General features: G+C 47.3%; 6 protein-coding genes across 12 annotated transcripts in view; 3 read left to right on the forward strand and 3 right to left on the reverse strand.

Moving 5' to 3' along the window:
- The window catches only part of LOC6591785 (tight junction protein ZO-2), a 122,027-nt gene extending 120,776 nt beyond the window's left edge, over positions 1-1,251 (forward strand). For 2 of the 4 annotated variants that reach the window (XM_026987239.1, XM_026987246.1), the window contains exon 13: positions 269-1,249. In XM_026987239.1, coding sequence (XP_026843040.1) covers positions 269-492 — 224 coding nt within the window. In that variant the 3' untranslated portion in view covers positions 493-1,249. Of the gene's footprint in view, positions 1-268 lie in introns of all 4 variants that reach the window. The other 2 variants (XM_026987250.1, XM_026987231.1) reach the window with 2 other exon arrangements.
- A 405-nt stretch (positions 1,252-1,656) lies between these two features.
- Positions 1,657-4,476, reverse strand: LOC6591791 (armadillo-like helical domain-containing protein 3). Its single transcript, XM_002017355.2, has 5 exons — positions 4,296-4,476; positions 4,022-4,223; positions 3,510-3,966; positions 2,481-3,436; positions 1,657-2,421 (listed from the first exon to the last, which is right to left on the reverse strand). Exons 1-5 carry the CDS (start codon positions 4,347-4,349, stop codon positions 1,931-1,933), a joined length of 2,160 nt encoding a protein of 719 aa, XP_002017391.1. The 5' UTR covers positions 4,350-4,476; the 3' UTR covers positions 1,657-1,930.
- Positions 4,477-5,425: 949 nt separating this feature from the next.
- On the forward strand, positions 5,426-6,510 carry LOC6591792 (iron-sulfur cluster assembly scaffold protein IscU). The gene is made up of 3 exons (XM_002017356.2): positions 5,426-5,548; positions 5,716-6,264; positions 6,324-6,510. Exons 1-2 carry the CDS (start codon positions 5,462-5,464, stop codon positions 6,091-6,093), a joined length of 465 nt encoding a protein of 154 aa, XP_002017392.1. The 5' UTR covers positions 5,426-5,461; the 3' UTR covers positions 6,094-6,264; positions 6,324-6,510.
- LOC6591793 (vasotab) lies at positions 6,503-7,075 on the reverse strand. Its single transcript, XM_002017357.2, has 3 exons — positions 6,990-7,075; positions 6,709-6,903; positions 6,503-6,648 (listed from the first exon to the last, which is right to left on the reverse strand). Exons 1-3 carry the CDS (start codon positions 7,015-7,017, stop codon positions 6,590-6,592), a joined length of 282 nt encoding a protein of 93 aa, XP_002017393.1. The 5' UTR covers positions 7,018-7,075; the 3' UTR covers positions 6,503-6,589.
- A 2,800-nt stretch (positions 7,076-9,875) lies between these two features.
- LOC6591794 (jmjC domain-containing histone demethylation protein 1) lies at positions 9,876-19,193 on the forward strand. Of its 4 annotated transcripts, none has more exons than XM_026984253.1 (6): positions 9,876-9,953; positions 11,183-11,488; positions 13,958-14,118; positions 14,299-15,647; positions 15,704-16,458; positions 16,527-19,193. In XM_026984253.1, exons 2-6 carry the CDS (start codon positions 11,357-11,359, stop codon positions 18,156-18,158), a joined length of 4,029 nt encoding a protein of 1,342 aa, XP_026840054.1. In that variant the 5' UTR covers positions 9,876-9,953; positions 11,183-11,356; the 3' UTR covers positions 18,159-19,193. The 4 variants fall into 4 exon arrangements, with proteins under 4 accessions (XP_026840054.1, XP_026840055.1, XP_026840053.1 ...); XM_026984254.1 differs by lacking the exon at positions 9,876-9,953 and adding an exon at positions 9,993-10,040; XM_026984252.1 differs by lacking the exon at positions 9,876-9,953 and having other exon boundaries at positions 10,990-11,488.
- LOC6591795 (protein Red) lies at positions 19,139-21,124 on the reverse strand. Its single transcript, XM_002017359.2, has 2 exons — positions 19,491-21,124; positions 19,139-19,423 (listed from the first exon to the last, which is right to left on the reverse strand). Exons 1-2 carry the CDS (start codon positions 21,063-21,065, stop codon positions 19,322-19,324), a joined length of 1,677 nt encoding a protein of 558 aa, XP_002017395.1. The 5' UTR covers positions 21,066-21,124; the 3' UTR covers positions 19,139-19,321.
- Positions 21,125-21,211: the final 87 nt, after the last annotated feature.

Consider the following 21,211-nt stretch of genomic DNA (forward strand, 5'->3'; position numbering starts at 1 on the left):
TTCAATTTCCGCCCTAAAACCCCTTTACTGTTTGTTCTCCCTTGATAATTGCACTGAAACAGCCTCTCTTGCTACAGATCTTTCTCCCACAAATTGAGTGTTGTCTATGCCTGTACTCACTTACACTTGCCGTAACACAGAACAACCTATCCACATGATATCAAATACAATACCAGTTACACACACACACACACACACACATATTATATATCTATCACAATTTACCAGATCGATAATTAACATGTGTTTTATTTTCCCAAATGTGCAGGTGAGACCATGCTATCACCCCTTGTGATGTGCGGGCCGCAGGGCCTTGAGTTTATGGTTCCGGTTACACTCAATATACCCCACTGTGCCGGACGCACGGCATCGCTGGGCCTGGCCCTGAAGGCAACCGACAGCGAGAAGAACCTGCACACCGAGTGGGACAACATTGATCTGCCCAGCAATGCTGCTGCCCACACGGTCTCCGTCAAGGTGGATCACTTCTAATCAAGGCGGCATTCGGCATTCGGCATCGGCATCGACCTTCGGGCTGCATTAAGTTTCATAGCATAACCACTCATCCATACGAGAATACACTTAGCTAAACACACACCTTCGAACGAAATTGTAAATAGATCCATAAATATATTACCATTAGGTTTAGGCCACGATTCCAGGGCTAGGAGGAAACTGAAACTTGGGCATTGCTTATAAAATAATTAATTTAATTGAATATTGTCTGTTAATTGTGCCTTTAAGTGATCGTTTGGCTCTGCCTTTGAACTAAATACTACATAAATGTCGAGCTAGAAATACATACATACATGCGAGAACACACAGAATCGAATGCAAATGATACATATATCTGTATAAAGCGACTAGAAATTATTTGTATATCAAATAATTTGATTGTATATTTTAACGCGATTTATTAATATGTATTTTATAAATTTACATAATTTTAATGCATTTTTTTATTGATGTATTTGACATAAAATTAGCGATTCAATTCGCATATTGTTTCGACCCACGACCCCATTTATATTGCATTCAAATTGTTAATTGTGTGCAACTATTGCATGCTGCAGTTATACATATACCATATACATTTATAAATCGTAGATATATCCTTAGAACCTACATATACACACGCCTGTATAACCAGAACAACAAAATATAATATACAAACAAATATTTATACACATTTTTGTATTAAAGATTATATACACAAACACGTGGAAAGCTTGGGAATAAACAAAAGAAAAACAATTAGAAAAGAAATCTCACACAAATAAGTATACATATGTCTATTTTTGTACCATTTTCTTACAAGGATCAAGGAGAGTGGGATGCCGGATCAAGCGTGATCTTCGACAGTCTAGATCACCTCTCCTTGCCCGGTGCCCCCTATATGCCAATTTCATACATGATTCAATGAGCCAAATATTGGTGTAAGCGAAGTTTTGCTGGAACTTCACACTCACTGTTCCCCAACATGATTTCCAGGAATGCCAGTCTTCACCAGTCTGTATCCTCACGATCCTGGGAAAGTGGGTTCTTTGCTGGTATCACCCTGCTATTAACCGAGATATAGCCCCCGAACTTTTGCCTTCAAAATCTGAGCGGTTATATCATTGAAATTGTCAAAAATCGACCGGAATATCATAGCCGAAACTTTGATGCCGATCAAACTTTATATTTTGTATACGTATGTAAAAAACTTGCACAGAATATATATGAATGTACTATATCTTTAGGTATAAGTGCAATGCTCCACAACGAAAGCCAACAAAGATATCGCAATATCACTTTCAATCTTATAGATAACATAACAGTTTATGCTTCTAGAGACTTGAACAATAAAAATACAATTACATAACTAGGCGAAGGAAACAATTAAACAGTCTGTTATCAGTCTGTCCTACATCGATCCACCATCGATTTCCTATGTGGCAGGCGCGGCTGTTAGTGCTATTGGAGCTGTTGGAGCTGTTGGTGCTGCTGGGGCTGCTGGGGCTGCTGCGGCTGCTGGGGCAGCTGGGGTAGTTGGTGTTACTGCCGAGCTGGTCATTGTCGTTAGAAGCACCTGCTCGGGTATTACGGACACTGCCTCCTTCACATAGCCATAAATGTGTTTTCGCGTATCGTTTACGACATCGCGCACCATCGCCTTAAAGAAGTTGGTGTGCAGCGGCGTCTCCGCATAACGCTCGTATTGATCCAGGGAATCCTGCAGCTTCAGCGTGAGGTCATAATTCTTGCGCACCACATCGAGTATCTGCTCTTCCGTGGGCGTTGACAATCCCTGCTCGGCCAGCCACTCCTTGATCTTGTTCTGAAAGTGCTTCACTATGGCTAGGATGTTGACCAGGGAATTTAGTAGCTTGATGACATCGTCTTTATAGTCGCACTCTCCCATCGTTGTGTAACGCAAAACTGAAAAGAAACGAGACTGTTAGTCATTAGGCCTAAGGATCGAAACCCATTGAGCTTACCCATCGCATGAATTTCGGTAAAGACCTTCTCCTCGCGATTCAGTTCATAGTAGAGCTCATCATAGCTATTTGTGGTGGCCAAAAACGTATCACCGTAGGTAATAAACAGGTTAAAAATATTCACCACTTGCAGAGACAAGTGAAATATATTGCATTTCTTGACCAGCGTCTGTTCCTGATTGACCAGGAAACGTAGCAGCCCAATCAACGCCGACCACAGCTCCTTCCAGGGATAATTGAGGCGGACACGACAACGCTTCTGATAGCACAGTATGCGATGGATCACACCAATGCACAGCAGATACAGTTCCATGGGAAACTTTTTCATTAAATGCGATACAATGAACTCCACCAATAGGTCGAGCAGGGTGGCAGCCAGGGGCTGGGACTTGCCCACACGATCCACATTCAGCTTGCGGTGACGCATCTGGGCCCGATGCAGCATCACCTTAAAGGTGAGATTACTGTCGTGCATCATGGAGTTGGCATACTGATCCTCCGAAATGCAGGTGAGTATCAGGAAACACAGCTTCAGATTGGCAATGCTCGACTCGTTCTTGTTGTCCTGCATCACAATGGAGCAATATTGAAAGACAGCCACCAGCAGATTCGTGGGATACTGCGTTATGTCGATGATCGGGGCATTCGACAAATCAGGCACGGGCTGAGCTAGACTCAAGGTGTTGCTGGGCGACGGCGGCGCACTGGACTCGGCCTGGGTGTGGGCCAGTGTTGTGATAAAGTTCCGGTTGAGATGCACTGCCTCGTAGAGGGCCAGCAGCAGGCCATTGTTGGCCTTGATCTGCTGCACCCGCTCACAGCCCTCGTCCGAGACAAACATGTTCCCCACAATGTTCGAGAGCGATGAGAACCAGGATGAGGATTGGACATTGTTCAGGCTCTGGATGTACTGGCGGCAAAAGTCAATAAGCGATTGTGATATCATTTGGCCATATCTAAAATTATGATAATTATTATCAGAGCATTAGTTCGATATGGCGCGTCCACGTGGAAAATTTGTAGACATACCCATTCAGGGCCAGCTCATCAGCCAATATAGACAGCTGCACCACATACGGATTGGTGGCCTCGTGCTTCCGATAGTTGACCAAAATAGTCAGTAGTATAACAATATCATGTCCGTGCTGTGTACGAAACGTGGGATCGCTGAGCAACCTTACAAAGGCATCGAACATACTGTGCATCATCAGATGCTCGAAGAGCGCATTCTGATTGACATTGTCCGTGCCCGTGACCAGGACTTGCAGCAGCTTAAGGCACATGAAGCGGGCATTCTCAGTAACATCGCCCAGTAGGATGCGATTGCAATACTGCATCATTAGCTTAAGCCATTCGTCCATTTTCTCATGGCCAAAGATCTCATTGACAATGTTGAACGGCGGGTCCGTATTGGATTTCTTAAAAATGCCATAGAAAAGGGAACACAGCGTTTGGAGGCTGTTGCACAAGCGCTTCGGATGATCCTCTGGAAGAAACAGCGGTAGTCAGAGCGCGATTCATTGATAGTTGGTCCGATTTACCAGTGTTCAGCATTTCGATGCATTTTTGAAACAACGTATTGAGGTTTGGCTTCACCACTTGCAGCAGTTCGCTGTTTAGCTTCCCGATTTCATTCTCCAGCGCCTCAAAGTTCGGTTGCAGCAAAAAGAACTCATTCCAGAACTCGGAGCTCTCCGTGCTGGGATCCTCGCCACGGAACAAGAGCTCGTATATGTACACGACCTGTTAATTAATTTAAATTTAATAAAATATGCAAATGGGTGTGGGCGGGTCAGATTTATGGGCGAAGTGAACCTTCTCCTTGGGGCGTTTCGTTGAGCCGCTGCCGCTGCGTTTTCGCGAGGTCATGATGGCTGAGCTGCTGCAAGTCCGTTGCTTTGGGGTGTCCACTGTGCCGGCCTTGATTTTAACGCCAATATGCTGAATATGTACGTGTATTTGGCAAATTAGTCTTCTATTTGCTCCTTATATTTATTCTTGCTGGCAATTTGAGCCATTGGGGCCAGTCCCTCAGAAATATACCGAAAAATATACCGTCTCATTTTCAAAAAATACTGACGAATTATTCAAGTTCCGTCGTACATATTCCTCGTTTTTGATATTCCGTCGAGTATTACTTGCTAGATAGAAGCCTCAGCCCTGCCCACATAATTTTACCAGATTAATAGATCAGTTTTTTTCTTGACTGGTTGGTTTTAAATACTTGACTTTAAATGTTTTTGCCTCAATTTTTGTGTTTCAACAACAATGCAGCGTCTCGTCTGATGAAAAACCGAACGTAGCCCACTTAAGCCCCCTTTATTTAAACAGTTCAATTACTGGAGGTAAATGGTGGAAAATATTAACGATTGTAAATTCTTCCTGTAGAGTCATGCCATCTTTCCTCTGAATTTAACCTGAACTGCGCAAAAATGATTAAATTTTCATTATTTTCCGAGGAAAATTGAAATATTTCCTTGGTTTAAAAGAGGTTAATCGTTCTCCGTCAAGGATTGGAAATATTACCACATAGATAGAACATTTAGCCATGCCCACCTACTTTTATCCAATTAATTAACCTATCTTAAAAATTTTTTTTTATTGGACCCCCGGAATGTGCGTATGAAAAATTTGTATAAAAGACACGCTAGAATATGTCAGCTATTTTTAAGCGCATTTTTGGCGAAATATATCGTCGTGAAGGGGAAGGATAGGATGGATCCATAGGAAGAATTTTCCCTCTCACCTTTTTAAATAGAGTGCGGTTAAGTGGACTAAGCTCTTTTTTTCAACGGTTTATTATGGTATATTTTGAGAATAAGAAAGTATATTTCGGTATATTTCTGATTTTGAAAATCTGGCAGCACTGCTCGCAGCTGTTCCTAACACGCAGTAAGTCGTGCCCGTGTGTTTTCGAATTTCACAAGAACTGTGCTACAATTTCTATCGACTTTTACAGAAAGATTCATTGCAAATTAGAGATGTCGCTGGTACGAAACTCATCCAAATTGCTGGTGTCTCAGCTGAAGCGTGTGCAGAGCGTCCCCGTGGCATTGTATCACGAAAATGTAAGTTGTCTTCTGCTTCCACCCGGAAGGTTCTTTCGTAATAAATATTGTTCCATATAGTATTTTGTTTTCGTTTTGGGAGACAGCGCGTTGCTTGCGGCACGAATAAGATAACAATGATAAGGGAATAACCAGCCTTTTTCTTTATCTTTCCCTTTTGCCGCCAGGTCGTTGAACACTACGAGAACCCACGCAATGTGGGATCGTTGGACAAGAAGGACACCACTGTCGGCACCGGTCTGGTGGGAGCACCCGCTTGCGGCGATGTTATGAAACTGCAAATCAAAGTAGATGATAATGGAAAAATCATTGATGCAAAGTTCAAGACATTTGGCTGCGGCTCGGCAATTGCCAGCAGTTCTTTGGCCACCGAATGGGTCAAGGGCAAGTCCATTGACGAAGCTGGTCAGCTGAAGAACACAGACATTGCCAAGGAGCTGCGTCTGCCCCCCGTCAAGCTGCACTGCTCCATGCTGGCTGAGGATGCCATCAAGGCCGCGTTGGCCGACTACAAGGTCAAGCAGCAGAAGAAGGCTGCCAACTAGAGAGCTTGTAAACCGAATCTGTGAATGTAGTCGGAGCGTATTCAATAGGAAACGTACATATATAAAGGAACCACTACTAAAAACAATTATGAGTAATCTACAATACAATACAATACAATATAATATAGAGTATTTTTGCATTAGATCATAGTGTGAGGTGCTCTGTGAGTGGTAAGTGTATTCGTCTGGTAAAGCATTCGAGCAAACTGATTAATGTTCTGATTTTACAGATTGGTCGAGTGACTGCTGATAAGTGAATAAGGAAGTAAAGGATGCGTTGAGCGTTTGAATGATTGTCTAAGAGTGTGTTTTAAAAAAAAGAAGATCTAATTGTATTGCTAAATTTTCTGTTCTGTTCTGCTAATATAGAAACCTTCAATCGAAGAGTAATAAACTGTTCCCCTTGGAATAAAATAATATGAATATAATTTATTGCACCTGCTGAAACGTACAAGTCATTAAAAATCGTTTATCCACTGGAGGGGGTGTGGTGTTCTTAGGAGAGGCGCACGCTCACTCCACCGCCGCACTCGCCCTTTGACTTCATCTCAAAGGCTGAAAATTAATAATTAGATCTATAATATCTGTAATATTATATATCTGTGGGATACTTACGATCATCGGCATGCTGGCAATTGTAATTGGACATCACACACGGGCTACCAAATGTGAGCAGGCGTTCCTTGCTGCTGTTCTTGGACTTGGCACAGACCGGCTCGTAATCATCGCCGCAGGAGCGCTGGCAGCTATTGGCCTGCTTCTTCGTGTCCTTGGCTGGAAAAGCCAGGGCAAAGGCCAACAGGCACAGGGCTAGATGCATGAGAGAGTTTTATAGCGTTAAAGACCGCGTGAGTACGATAGCTTTACTATATGAGTACATATACAAATGTGTTTACCTAGAAAAGCAAACAGAGCGAAACGCATTGTGTATACAAGTATTCGAAGATTCCCAGAAAACTGTCGCAAAAACCGGCTTGGCTTCGAGTCGCGTTAGAATTGGACTGAATTTTAGACAACGAGATTGATCAGCTTTATATACGAGGCCGCAGCTCAAAAGCCCAGCTCTCGCGAACAATAGCCGGGCCGACCACCACATATACAATACAGATGTATATAGCACGTATATATGTACGAAAATACTTACCATTTATATGATCTATTGTGCTGATGAGAAGCTCTCACCTCAACCCACACACAAAAATTGATGTGTACGAGAGTATTAAAAAGCATTCAAGTAAACATAGAGTGCACTTGGCTATATTTTCGCCGGGGAGATATGACAATGACGGGTCAACAAGATGATAATGATGATGCTGCTGCTGCTGTTGGTCAGCAATTTGGATAGAATAGATAATGGGTTTGATCAGGCTGACTACGAGTATGGGCGGTTTTTGCTTGTGCGACACGCGTCGATCGGTTTGAAGCAGTTTTCATCACTCCAAACTACATACAATATCCGTAGATACATCAATGGAAGAGGATTACAATTATAATTGGTGATACTCGAGAGAATAATGAATTTATAAGAATAAGCAACATTCATTAGCGGATATCTTAGGTATATTAAATGTAAGTTAGTCAGTCACCCTCATATCTTGGCCATTATAGTTTTCGGATCATTGTATAGTAGTCATGTAACCCAGTGACAGTAAAATTGTGAGGGCGTTAAGTTCAATTGGAACGTCAATCAGACATTATACTGACCATAGAATGAATCCCCCCTCCTAAGCTTAATGAAAGCAGGCTGACAAAATAATTTTGAATCAACCCACTGTTATTTATGCCAATCATGAAATAGTTCTGTCTAATTAAGTTCCGTCATTTGCAATGGGAGTATATAGTCGATAAGATGGCTAAGTTTTATTCCAGAAATTAAAACGCATTTGTATTTCCTTCCTGTTGGGTATTGGTTCGAGTCCTTCGCAATAGACCCTAATGCATCACGATATCCCTAAATCGTTCAATATCTCGTGCATACAGAGAGTACAAACAAACAAATCAACTCCAACTTCAAAAACAATAAAGTGTACGAACTGTTGTCCCTGGCTGGCGGCAATTTATTTTCAAATATTTAAATTCACCACAGATGGTGGTGACTTTCTTTCTATCGGAATTCTTTACCTTGTATAAATATACCTTGTTTATAGTAACAGTAGGGCAACTCCTTAAATTACATTTTGAATCTAAACTTTATACTTTACACCGACTTTAGTAAAGCATTCGACTCTGTAAACCATTCCCTTTTAGCGCATAAACTTGACCTTTTAGGGGTTCCGCCAAACCTCCTGAGATGGATTTCTAGCTATCTTTGTTCCAGGTCTCAAAGAGTCCTCTTCAAAAACTCCCTCTCCTCAACAGTAAAGGTTTCTTCGCATTCACATTCGCATTCTCTTTCAAAACATATCTCTTTGGCGAAGAAGGATATTTTAGAAATAAGGAAATATTTGTTATTTATGGCGCCAATACATGCATAAACTTGTTAGTCTCTATTTTAAAGCTATCACAAAGATATTTTGCAGCTTATTGTCTTTTTACAGAGATCAAGAATTGGTATCGGGATCAGGATATATATATACATAAAACATATCAATTTAAGAAAATTTCTTTATATAAAATTAACGAAACAAATGCCGGTTGATAAGCAACAAGTCTTAAGATACATTGAGCAACAGCAACAGCAACATTGAGGTGACAACACTGCGACTTTAACGTTTTTATTTAATCCTTGTTTTAGAAAAAATTGCATAGGAGCATGGACTAGAAACTAGCCAATCTTGTAGAAAATGTATTCATCAATGGGATTAAATTAAGTGGGCAGAGCTGAGGGTTTTAGTTAGCCAGCATTATAAAACTAAATATTTAAATTGGCATATGTGGATTATTTACAGTATATTTTTAAAATGAGACGGTTTATTTTGGTATATCTCTCAGGGTCGGATGGTATATTTTATCGTTAAGTCCGCGGTCACACTCAGGGTGACTGTTTACGGTATTTTTAATACTTTTCGGTATTTTTTTTGAACCGACAGTATATCTAAGGTATATCGGTATATAAGAGTATATTTTGTAAATTTCATCAATCCATTATATTTCATTTTCAGCGGTATACAGAAATCCAATAAAAGCAAGTAATTAGAATAAGCCAGTCCAGTAGAAAATTGATTCAGCAATCATATACAATTATCTGGGCAAAACTGAGAGATCTATATAGCTGGGAATATTCGACGGAAGATTAAAAACGAGTATTTATTGGCGAATAACCGGTTGACAACAATGATTACCGGCAACACTAATTCTCATACCCTAGGGGAAAGAATGTTATAGAGTTAGAAAATGTTTGTCATCCCAGGCTCCATAGGTATCAGGATCGAGATAAATATATACAAGATACTAATAATGCACTTGAATATGTCTAAAGAAAATAAATTTGGGAAAAGGTCTTTATAAATTACATATCATCTTCATATGAAATGAACGAAATAGGGTATACAAAAGTCTATGCGCGCATTATGAGTATTAAAATACCAGCAACATTGCGACTGTTTTTATTGTTGAACTATTTTGTTTAAACCTTGTTTTCGTAAAAATACAATAAAAGCAAGGACTAAAAACTAGCCAGTTAAGTAGAAAATACATTAATCAATGGCGTAAAATTATGTGGGCAGAACTAAGCGTTTTAGTTAGCCAGAATTATTGAACGGAATATTAAAATTCAACAACAAACTGTGCTAAGGGTTCTATATTCGACGGAATATTACTCAAAGACGAGGAAATTTTTGAGCTGTGCGGTTCGTGTGCGCGGAACATCGTCGTGAATAAAAAAGGCGAAAAAACCGCTGCTCTCGAAAAATAATTTACAAGTACGAACGATTTTCATCTGGACTGCAGAAATAGTTAACAAAATTAATTGTAGTTTTTGCGCGATCATACGCGTGTTTTTTGTTGGTGTGCGTGAGCTAATGCTTTTGTTTTGTGTCAATATGTATTAATTATAATTAAAATGTATTTCACGGCGTAAGCGAAAAAATTGTAATTTTGAAAATGAGTGGAGCGGAAGACGACGAGAGGCAATAACTGAAGCGGCTTCGTGGTGACGCTTACGGAACAGAACAAAAGCAATCTGGTGAAGAGGGGCAGAGCAGACCCACCACCAATACAGACTCGAAAAAATCTGACAAAAACTAGATACGCAACCAAAGTGCAAATTTAGAATTCCATTCCTATTACAAGTTCATGGGAAAGTGCTTGCTCCGCAGTGACGGGGATACGTGGAGCCCCAAGGTGTGCAGCCCGGTGATAAGTGTAGCGCTACACTTGGCAGCGTTTTGGATGGCAGAAACATCACGTTAAATGCATTCAGCGCACACACAGACACGCGGGCAGGGGCATCATATCCACATATCCACATCCCGGGCGCAGGTAGCCGCTGCGCTGCGACTGAGAGCGACAGTCACCACGGTTGGGTTTTGTTTTATCTTCTCGGTGACCCGCGGAACAGAGGCGTAGCTCTGGGCTGTCGCACACGTGGGATTCGGCAACCCCTTGGCAGGCGAGCCACTGTCGGGACAGAAGTAGAAGCAGGCGAGGCGGCGTTGTGGTGGATTTCCTCACCCGGTTTTGGGGCCCAGCAAGTGATGTTCATATGGGGTGAGGCATATTCTCACGGCTTGTGTGCTCATAGTCGGTCTGAGAGTGCTCTCACCTCACATGATTATAGCTTGCTGGGGCCCAGCAGCAGAGCCCCAAGTGTGTTGAGTTTCGCTCGTTGGGGCCCGACCTAGCTCTGCACGCTATTTGTTCCGTTCGTTTCTTCAGTTTCGTCGGTGTGTGGGAGTGAGCAGGCTGCTCCGGTGCGCTCTGTTCAGTGTAATGTAACGTCGCTATTTTCTGTGTGTCTGTGTTTCTGTGACTGTGCCCCCCTCCGTTCAATTTGTATGAAGTAATAAACGTAATTAGTTTGTTAGTGCGCTCTTTGGGGCGAAAGACAAGTGACAGCAGTAGCAGCAGCAGCAGAAGCAGGCAGATTGCAATCTGCATGAGAACGATACTAAATGCTGACGCATCTTCTGATTTTCCGTACATTTTGCAGTTCAGCACGGGATTAGATAGAGCAAGAGCAAGAGAGAGGCAAAACAAAAAAAACAATTACACATTAATTCGTCGGAGTGGAACCGTTTGTTATACATATATCCGAATCGGAAATCGGTATCGGTGTGCTGTGCTGCTAGTGAAGTAACGTTTTCTATAAACGATTTCCGTGGCGATGTCCACCGCCGTCGAAACGGGGTCGTCGCCAGCCAAAAGCAACAACAATGGCAACAGCAGCGGAGGCGGCGGCGGCGGCGGCAATGGTAATCCCAGTACCAATCCGAAAGGTGTTCAGCGCCGTCAATTGGTGAGTACCCCGTCTGTCAGTGTCCCACTGCTCAATTTTCCCATTTCCCCCATCTATCAATAAACTGATAAATAAAAAAGCAACAACCTATAGCAATTATTGATAAGGCCCCCGGTGCCGCAAGATGATCATTAGTTGTGGAAACAAACGTAAAACTCATCATTAATCTATATAAATAAATTGCATGCTCACTCTCTTCGGTCTTCGGTCTACCCATTCTCCCTCTCCCTCCTCCTCCATCTCGCTCTCGCTCCCGTTGAGCATTGGAGCTCAACTGATGCCTCATGACCAAAAGCAATGAGCTTTATTTGCCATATTTGCTGTTTGTTATTCTCCTCTCCACCTCTTCTTCTTCTTCATCTTGTTGGGGTCTGGCTGGCTGGTGCTTGTTATTCTCTTCTCTACCCTTTCAGAGGTTATGTGGACTTTGTCGCAAAGTTTCAGTGCAATGAAAAAAATAATTGTTGACCCCTCATCTGCTTTGCTCTATTAATCAATTCTCGAATCAATTTAATATCGAATGTTTGTATGATTTGTGAGAGTATCTCAATCATCGGCTAATGGGAGGCCTATTCTGGCTTGGCATTTCGTTTTCGTTTTGCTATGCCTTTGACTTTCCTACGGTGATGTGGTGTGATTTGTGTGTGTGTCTGTATGTGAGAGCACAGTGTGGTGTGTTTCTTCGGTTTCTATTTCGTATCGTAGATAACAGGGCATTGTTGTTGTTCTTCTTGCCCCAACATATTTACATACACGCCAGCGTGTGATGTGAAGGGGGTCTGAAGTAATGCTGACGTTGACACTGCTCTGGGCAGAAGCCGATAACCGATTTGATATCTTATAGTCGAAAGAGACTCTGATTAGCAACCGAACCGAAATTGGATCAGAGTAACAGCTGTTGCCCTCGGCACCTCGACACCGCGACACCGCACTTGTCGCAAGAAAGAGATCCTATGTATGCCACTGCCTTCCCTCTGTCGTTGTCTTTATCTCTATGAATATTTAAGTGCGGAACGCAATGTACGCCCCATTAAAAATGTATAGAGCAGGGCAGAGCAGAGTAGAGCAGAGCACAGCAGGCATAGAGCATGACTAACCCCCAGAGGGGAGCAAAGCACATGGCAGCAGATAAGGGTCCGCAATTAGCACCTAAATAGAATACATTAGGGCCCCCAGGTGGGCCAAACCAATTGATGGGACGGGAGGGCGGTGGGGGAGTGAGTGACGCCACCATGAAACCACTTGACTGGATTTGGATTTTGGTTTCTTTCATCCACATACGCACATACGCACATACGCACACACGCACACAAACATACGAAGACATACAGATGTACCTGATGCCGGACACCAAAACAAGCTTTTCGGCCAGAAGTAGTAGCAGCAACAGCAACCACAATGAAAAGCCACTAACACAAAAAAAATCATTTAGAACATGCCAAACAAGTTTCCAGTGTGTGGCAAGCTGCTCAAAAAGGATATACCAGACACACACACACATTAACTCACAAACGAATACTCGTGCAAACGAGGGCAGAGCCGCATCCATGTTTTATAGATTTTTCATTGCGCTTCCCCACCCGCTCCCCAAATACTCTCCACGGCGGCGGCCAAAATAAACGCAAAGCAAAGCAGGAGACATATTGTTGTTGTTGCTGCCTCTGCCTCTGCTTTTCCTTTGGAGCAACAGTCGTGCTGCTTCCCGGCGACGCTGCATCACCACAAATGCAGTTCTGTATAATAATATGTGTGCGCGTTTGTGTGTGTGTGTGTGTGTGTGTGTGTGTGTGTGTGTGTGTGTATGTGTGTTGCATATGCAAAGTGCATGCGCACAGAAGAGAGACAGCAACAGGAGATGGAGCTATAGCTGGGGCGGGCTTTCAGGCCTGCCTGCATCCCCGGACAACACAACACGATTCCCATTGCCCTTTGCCAAGTGCCGCACGGAAATTGCCAGAAAACACGAACGAGCGAGCGGCCCCAACGAGAATGTGGTTAAGGAAAACTCGAAGCCGAAGGCCCCATGATGCGTCGTCCATGGCCCCAGCCAGCCCAATGAAAACGAAATGACGAGCCCCATAAGCTTTTATATACGCTGAGCAGAGCAGAGCAAAGGCAGCACAGCGGTGGAGGTGTTGGCGGCAGCAGCAGAGAAGAGCAGAGCCGAGCAGAGCAGCACTCGGAGAAAGTGATGGCGCGGGCCGATGGGATGGCAGAAATAGAGAGAGACGAGAGAGTGTCCCACTCGATACGGTGTGGTGAAGAGAGGCATTCACTTGTGAATCATTTTTTGATGGCGTCAGCAGAGAAGCGAGCGGTGCCGCCGCCCTCTGTGGGGAGTGGAGTATATTTATAGGCATTTATCGCTGCGCTCCGGTTCGGTTTTTGCTTTGCATTCAATAATGTTGTTGTCTTATCCCCTCTATCTCTCTATCTCTATCTCTCTCTCTTGTCTCTTGTCTCTTACAGCGCGAGCGCAAGCAGCGGAAGCTCTACCTCGACGAATGGTCGTTGGGCGATGATGATGGTGAGGGGGCGCGCGGCTTCAGTGTTGCCGAGAAGCTCGAATCTTCAAAGTTTGCGCAGTCAGGGATGGTGCGGGAGATGCGCGGCTGCGATTTAACCGTCGCGTAAGTATATCAATTATTGTTTACGGCTTGATCATCGATCAGCCGTACTTAGCGAAAGCAAACGAGGGAGATTGAACGTTATGTGATACAGAAATTAACGAATAGCAAAGCGAATAGGCGGCGGCAGCACAGAGTAAGCTAATTTTCCATTCTTCACCCTCCCCCAAAACCCCTTTTCAGATTCCTACAGCAACATGGCTTCAACATACCCTTACTCTTTAGAGAAAAGAACGGGTTGGGTCTCCGCATGCCCGATCCGCAAGAGTTTACCGTGGGCGATGTGCGGCTGTGCGTGGGATCGCGTCGTCTGCTGGACGTGATGGATGTGAACACACAGAAGAACCTCCAGATGACGATGAAGGAGTGGCAGCAGTACTACGAGTGCCCGCAAAAGGATCGATTGCTGAACGTGATTTCGCTGGAGTTCTCGCACACGCGACTGGATCGCTTTGTGCAGAGCCCAGAGATTGTGCGCCAGATCGACTGGGTGGATGTAGTATGGCCCAAACAGCTGAAGGATGCCCAGAAGGAGGGCACCAATCTGCTCGGCGGCATGATGTACCCCAAGGTGCAGAAGTACTGCCTGATGTCGGTGAAGAACTGCTACACTGACTTTCACATTGACTTTGGCGGCACCTCCGTCTGGTATCACATCCTCAAGGGCAGCAAGGTCTTCTGGCTGATACCGCCCACCGATCGCAACCTGCAGCTCTACGAGAAGTGGGTGCTGTCCGGCAAGCAGGCGGACATCTTCTTCGGCGACACCGTGGAGAAGTGCGCCCGCGTCTATCTGACGGCCGGGAACACCTTCTTCATACCCACCGGCTGGATCCATGCCGTCTACACACCCACCCAGTCGCTGGTCTTTGGGGGCAACTTCCTGCACTCGTTCGGTATCGTGAAGCAGCTGAGGACGGCCACCGTCGAGGACATTACAAAGGTGCCGCAGAAGTTTCGCTACCCCTTCTTCACCGAAATGCTCTGGTATGTCCTCGCTCGCTATGTCTACACGCTGCTCGGCCACTCGCACCTCGAGGGGGAGCCGTCGGCCAGCGAGGCAGAGATGGCCGCTCGCCCGCACATCCATCTCACGCACTACGAGCTGTTCGGGCTCAAGGAGATCGTCATGTATCTGTACGATCTGCCGCCGCAGAAGAAGAATGTGCCCAGTCTTGTGCTCGATCCCGTGGCCCTCATCAAGGATGTGCGCACACTGGTGGAGCGGCACTGCAAGGACCAGCAGGATCAGGCCGTCACGGGCATGTCCGTGCTGAGAACGGCCTCCGAGGAGCAGGCAGGCTTTCACCTGTACGACCGCACAAGGGTCAAGCAGGAGATCAAACAGGAGATTGTCCGAAAAAATGCCGAGGTAATCCGCGAACAGCAGCAGCTGGAGGCGGGCAGGGATGGCGCAGTGGCTGCCTCCGGTGCCGTTGTAGCTGGCATTGAGTACAGCAACGGAGTCCTGAAAAAGGAGCAACTGGAGAATGGCGCAGGAGCCACTGGCCAGGGCGGACCAGCACAACCAGGTGGGTTCTCGATCACGATATTCCTTGTGGCTCACATTACTATCTCCTGTTTTTAGCAGAGGCCACCTTTGTCCTGCCCACGGATACACTAAAGTACCGCCCGCCCAAGAAAATGCATCTGGCAAATGCAGTGGCAGCGGCAGCGACCAGCACCAGCACCACCAGTGGAGCAGGAGGAGGACCATCCGCTGGAGGAACTGCAGCAAACAACAACAGTCTACCCACTGGGGGTGGGGGAGGGGCAGTCACAGGCAATGCCATCAGTGTGATTGCCACGTGCTCCAATTATAATAATTTGAACAGCAGTGAGGCGGCATCCCTGGACAACAACTGTGCCTCGCCCGGGGATGGGGCCAAGCTATCGCCCCATCTGACGGGCACCGGGCAGCCGAGGCGACGCCGCACGCGCTGCAAGAACTGTGCCGCCTGTCAGCGCTCCGATTGCGGCACCTGCCCCTTCTGCATGGACATGGTCAAGTTCGGTGGACCGGGACGGGCCAAGCAGACGTGCATGATGCGCCAGTGCCTGTCGCCCATGCTTCCAGTGACCGCGCAGTGTGTCTACTGTCATTTGGATGGATGGCGACAGACCCCCGTGTCGCCGCAGACCAAGCAACTAGCCACCGTGGACGGTCCCTCAGCTCTGATGGAGTGCTCCGTTTGCTACGAGATAGCCCATCCCGATTGTGCGTTGTCGCAGCTAGACGGCACCGAGGATGCAGCCGATGCTAAGGGCATAGTCAACGAGGATCTGCCCAATAGCTGGGAGTGTCCCAGCTGCTGTCGATCCGGCAAGAACTATGACTACAAGGTAACGTACATATATTTGAGCGTTTCCTTAAGCAAAACTAATGTCAATCTCCTATTCGTTCCCCACAGCCGCGGCATTTCCGGGCTCGTCTGAAATCCTCCGAGGTGCGTCGCGTCTCCGTTTCCCATGGCCCTGGCGGCGAACCAACAGGCCATGAGGGCACGAGCAGCTTGCTGCCGCCACCCGTCGGACAGTATACGGACTTCGTGTTCACCAGCGAATCGGAGATGGAGTCTGGATCGGCGGGTGGCCATGTGACCCACTGGAAGCATGGCATGAAGCGGCACCATCAGCTGGAGGTGAAGACCGATCGGAACAACAGCTGCGACACTCCCTCCCCGGGGATATCACCGAATGCGGTGGGGGGGGACAAGGTGAAGCGGCGCAAGAGCGACGATGGGACGAGCGTGAGCAGCAGCATGCAAGAGAGCAACGATGCCCCATGCAACTCATCCATTGATGGTGCAGCGGCAGGCGGAGGAGGAGGAGTGGCGACAGCTAGTGGCGGGGGCAGTGGTGGCAATCAGTGGAGTGGCGGCAGTGGCGGCGGAGGCGGAGGTGGCTCTCGTAAGAAGAACTCGATACGGTCACAGTTGGCCCAGCAGATGCTCAACAACTCGAATCGAGTGCTCAAGAAGCCGCAGTTTGTGGTACGGCCGGCAGCATCCAGCAGTTCGTCCGGGAACAATGCCAGCGGCGGAGGAGGCGGCAGCAATGGCATTAGCAATGGAACAGGCCAAAGCGGCGGGGGAGGCGTCGGCTCTGGCGGGGAGCGCGGTGCCAATGGCAGCGGCACGAGCGGCTCCAATGGCATCAACAGTCTGCATCATAGCAGCTCCCTGGCCCTGGACCCCACCGTGCTGAAGATCATCTTCAGGTATCTGCCGCCCGAAACTCTAGTCACCTGCTGCTCGGTGTGCAAGGTGTGGTCGACGGCTGCCGTCGATCCCGATCTATGGAAGAGCATGAACTGCTCGGCGCACAAGATGTCCGCGTCCCTGCTGACGGCCATTGTGCGGAGGCAGCCGGAACACCTCATCCTTGACTGGACGCAGATAGCCAAGCGGCAGCTGGCATGGCTGGTTGCCCGCCTCCCAGCTCTCAAGAATCTCTCGCTGCAGAACTGTCCCATCCAGGCAGTGCTGGCCCTCCACACCTGCCTATGTCCGCCCCTCCAGACGCTCGACCTGAGCTTTGTGCGGGGTCTGAACGATGCCGCCGTCCGGGACATACTCTCCCCGCCTAAGGACTCGCGGCCCGGCCTAAGTGACTCGAAGACGAGACTGCGTGATCTCAAGATCCTCAAGCTGGCCGGCACAGACATCTCAGACGTGGCCGTGCGCTACATCACGCAGTCGCTGCCATATCTCAAGCACCTGGATCTCTCCTCCTGCCAGCGCATCACCGACGCCGGCGTGGCCCAGATAGGCACCTCCAACACGGCCATTGCCCGCCTGTCGGAGCTCAATCTGAGCGCCTGCCGCCTCGTCTCCGAGAACGCGCTGGAACATTTGTCCAAGTGCGAGAGCCTCATCTGGCTGGATTTGCGACATGTGCCCCAGGTGAGCACACAGTCGGTGATACGCTTTGCGAGCAACTCCAAGCACGATCTGTGTGTGAAGGATGTGAAGCTGGTGGAGAGCAGGCGGCTCTCGACCTCTGTGCGGTCTGTGTCCCTCGGCAGCAGTTGGCATGACTAAAAGGACTCGCAGGGACAGGAAATATAGAAACATAGGAATAAGACAGCCCAAAAAACCTACAATTTAATGTTATACATTAGATATATATACAAATATACACATTAGACCCTGCACTAGATCCCCACTTCCCGATCCTCATCTTCCACACTCCCGACACGCCACAAAAGGGAATGCCAAAGAGAGCCGCGAGCGTGCCCTTTTGCATAATGTATTTATTATATAGATACTACGATATATGTATGTACCCGAATATGTGCAAGCTAGTCAGCAGGTTCCGGGGGATCAGAGTTCTCTCGTACGTTTGCTTACAGCCTCTTCTCCTTTACACTCTCGTTTCCTATATACGTATTCCGTATGTATTCCCAACGATCAGTAGACCAATCAATCCTCCTCTCAGTTTCCGATCGAACGCACACCCACACACAACTCACAGTTTTGACATAGCGTAGTGATTAATATTAGCATTCCCCCATGACGGTAAATACATTTAATCAGTGTCATATAATTAAGGCATGTCTAGAACTAGATCTAGAGCAAGCAAGAGAACAGCACACACGGCTTTGTCTAGCTTAGAAAGTAGAGAGAGGGAGTTGGAGAGAGAGGGGGTCCTACTACGTTTCAGAACTACACATAAAGATGGGGTCCATCCTACATGGAATATAAATGTTTCTATCTGATTGGCTGTCCACACCCGAATTATCATCGAATGCCCTGCTGTGGAGGCACTGCTTAAGAGTGAAAGCAATTGATTTAGTCCCGTTCTCCATATACGTACATATACGTATATCTGCCTTATTCACGTTGATGCCAACCGATTCCAAACGATTTGTCGTATTTTCGCGTCCCTCTTTTCAAGCGCTAATATCGCACATAGTGGATAAGTCCTTTCTGCCCTGCCAATGATACCCAAATCCCAATCCGCCTCCCCGTAGCAGTTAAATTAGTGATAAAACTGTGGCTAAAAAAACACACACACATACTTATCTTTAAAGTTTTACAGCATTATATTAAAAATATAGAATAATGTTTCAAGAATTATCAATCGTATCTCTGTTCGACTGGCATCGCATGCCATTTAGAATTATCCAAAATTGGAATCAAACAACGGATCTATCGTATTTGTAAAAGTGGAGCCGAAAAAGTTCGCAGCTTCCAGCAATCTCCTAGTACTTGGCCGATTTGTATTCGGGTTCATCGCCTCCGTCGCGTCCGCCACCGCCACCACCATCTCGGTCTTTGGGCATTTTACGCTTTTGTATGATGGTCTGAAATATGAACAAAATATAAAGTTACAAGGAATTGCCATTGGGGGATGTCCAAGCAAAGCCGCACCTGAATCTTCTGCCACTCCCGATCCAGTTCAGCCTTCTCGTTCTTTTCCGTCTTGTTTTTGCGCGTCTTGCGGCCATCCTGCATCTTGACGCCATACTGGAAGGCAGCCTTGGGCAAGGCCTCCTTGGTGCTCATGTAGTCAGAGTACTCCTCCTGCGTGTCAAAGTCCCAGCGGCCGATAGGACCCTTCTTGTTGCCCAGATCCATCTTCGTGTAGTCCACCTCATCGTCCGAGTCGTCGATGGCGTCGTTCATCTCCTCCAGGCCCGGATAGCACTCGGCATAGCCTTCTGGTTCGTTTGCGAATCGCGAGGCCATTGCCTTGGATATCTTCGGGGGTGGCGGTATGCTGGTTATGACCGGTTCCACGGCCTCCGGCGGGGCATCGCCAAAGTACGAGTTCTGTCCGGCAGCAGGCTTGCTGGCTGCGTCCGGACCGCCAGGGCGGGCGTGCCGATCCCCACGAGACTTGGCTGTCGGCTGATAGTCACCCACATCGTCATAGATGCTGTCCCCCAGAGGAGCAGCGGGCTTGCCTCCCTTTGGGTTGGCACTGGCACCTGCACTGCTGATGCCCGGTTGGGTGCGCACGCTCTCCATATCTTTCTCGTAGAAGAGGGGCTTGTCCTTGTCACGCTTCTTGTTCTTCTTGTTGCGACCGCCGGCTCGCAGGTAACTGAGGATCTGGGACAGCTTGTTGATTACAATGTCGTTGGTGGTGAGCGTGGCAATGTCCTCTCGCGACGCCGGCACCTCGAACTTGGATCGCTTCAGCGTTGTGGGTATATCCGTCTCGCCCAGCTCGTCGTCCAGATCGATGACATAGGCCATACGACCGGGCGCAAAGAGCTCGTTTCGGGGCACCTCCTTGGAGCGACGCGCCTGCACGAGATTGTAGATGTTGCGCGCCAACGAGCCATTGATGGCGTTTATGTCCTCCGACTCCCTGCGCTCCGCCTCCAGCTGCTCGGCGGCAGCGGCTGCCTCCGCCAATTTCTCCCTGGCCAAGGCGGCAGCGATTTCCTCCTCCTCGGTTTCCTTTGAGTGAAGCTCGGAGCGCACTTTCTGCAGCAGGGCGTAGTCGAGACCCTTCACCAAGTGAGTATGCTGTATATCACCGCCCAAGAACTTGGACTCCTGGATGATGCGGCGTCTCCGCTCGGCGGCATCGATACCCGATTTCATGTCGGGGGCTACGGCACGGTAGGCATTGGTACTCCCTCCATGGCCGGGTGTGCTGGCGGTCGTGTAGTCCGGATTGGCATTGTCACGACGCTCGCGCGCCCGGTCCCTGTATTTCTCCGACAACTCCAGCAACTTGACATCCTCCTGCTTCTTGAGGGCCGCATAGAAGTTCTTCTTTTTCCGCCTCAGGTCGTTTCGCTCGCTGCTGCTTTGTGTTTTCTTCTTGTCGCCCGCCACTGAGGGCGTGGCAAAGGTAGCTGTGGCCAAGGAGCCTCCCGCACTTCCCGTGCTGGATCCGGGAGGCGGGGCCCGTGGCGTAGCCAGCAGCTTACGGAAGTCATCGTTGGTGAGACGCACGGACGGTGGAGCTTCCAAGTGGGCTTCGGACATGGTCAGAATCCGCAAACACGCAAAATTACCAAAAAGGAAAAATCTATATTTTTGCAGTTTTCCCTCCTAGGGTTACCAGGCCACGTCAAAAAATATCTATCGAATATTTGCGCAGCTGTTTTCGATAAAGCACCAATTTTGTCATA

Source organism: Drosophila persimilis, unplaced genomic scaffold, assembly GCF_003286085.1.
Source record: "Drosophila persimilis strain 14011-0111.01,24,50 unplaced genomic scaffold, DperRS2 tig00000000-arrow-pilon, whole genome shotgun sequence".
Classification (NCBI taxonomy): Eukaryota; Metazoa; Arthropoda; class Insecta; order Diptera; family Drosophilidae; genus Drosophila; species Drosophila persimilis.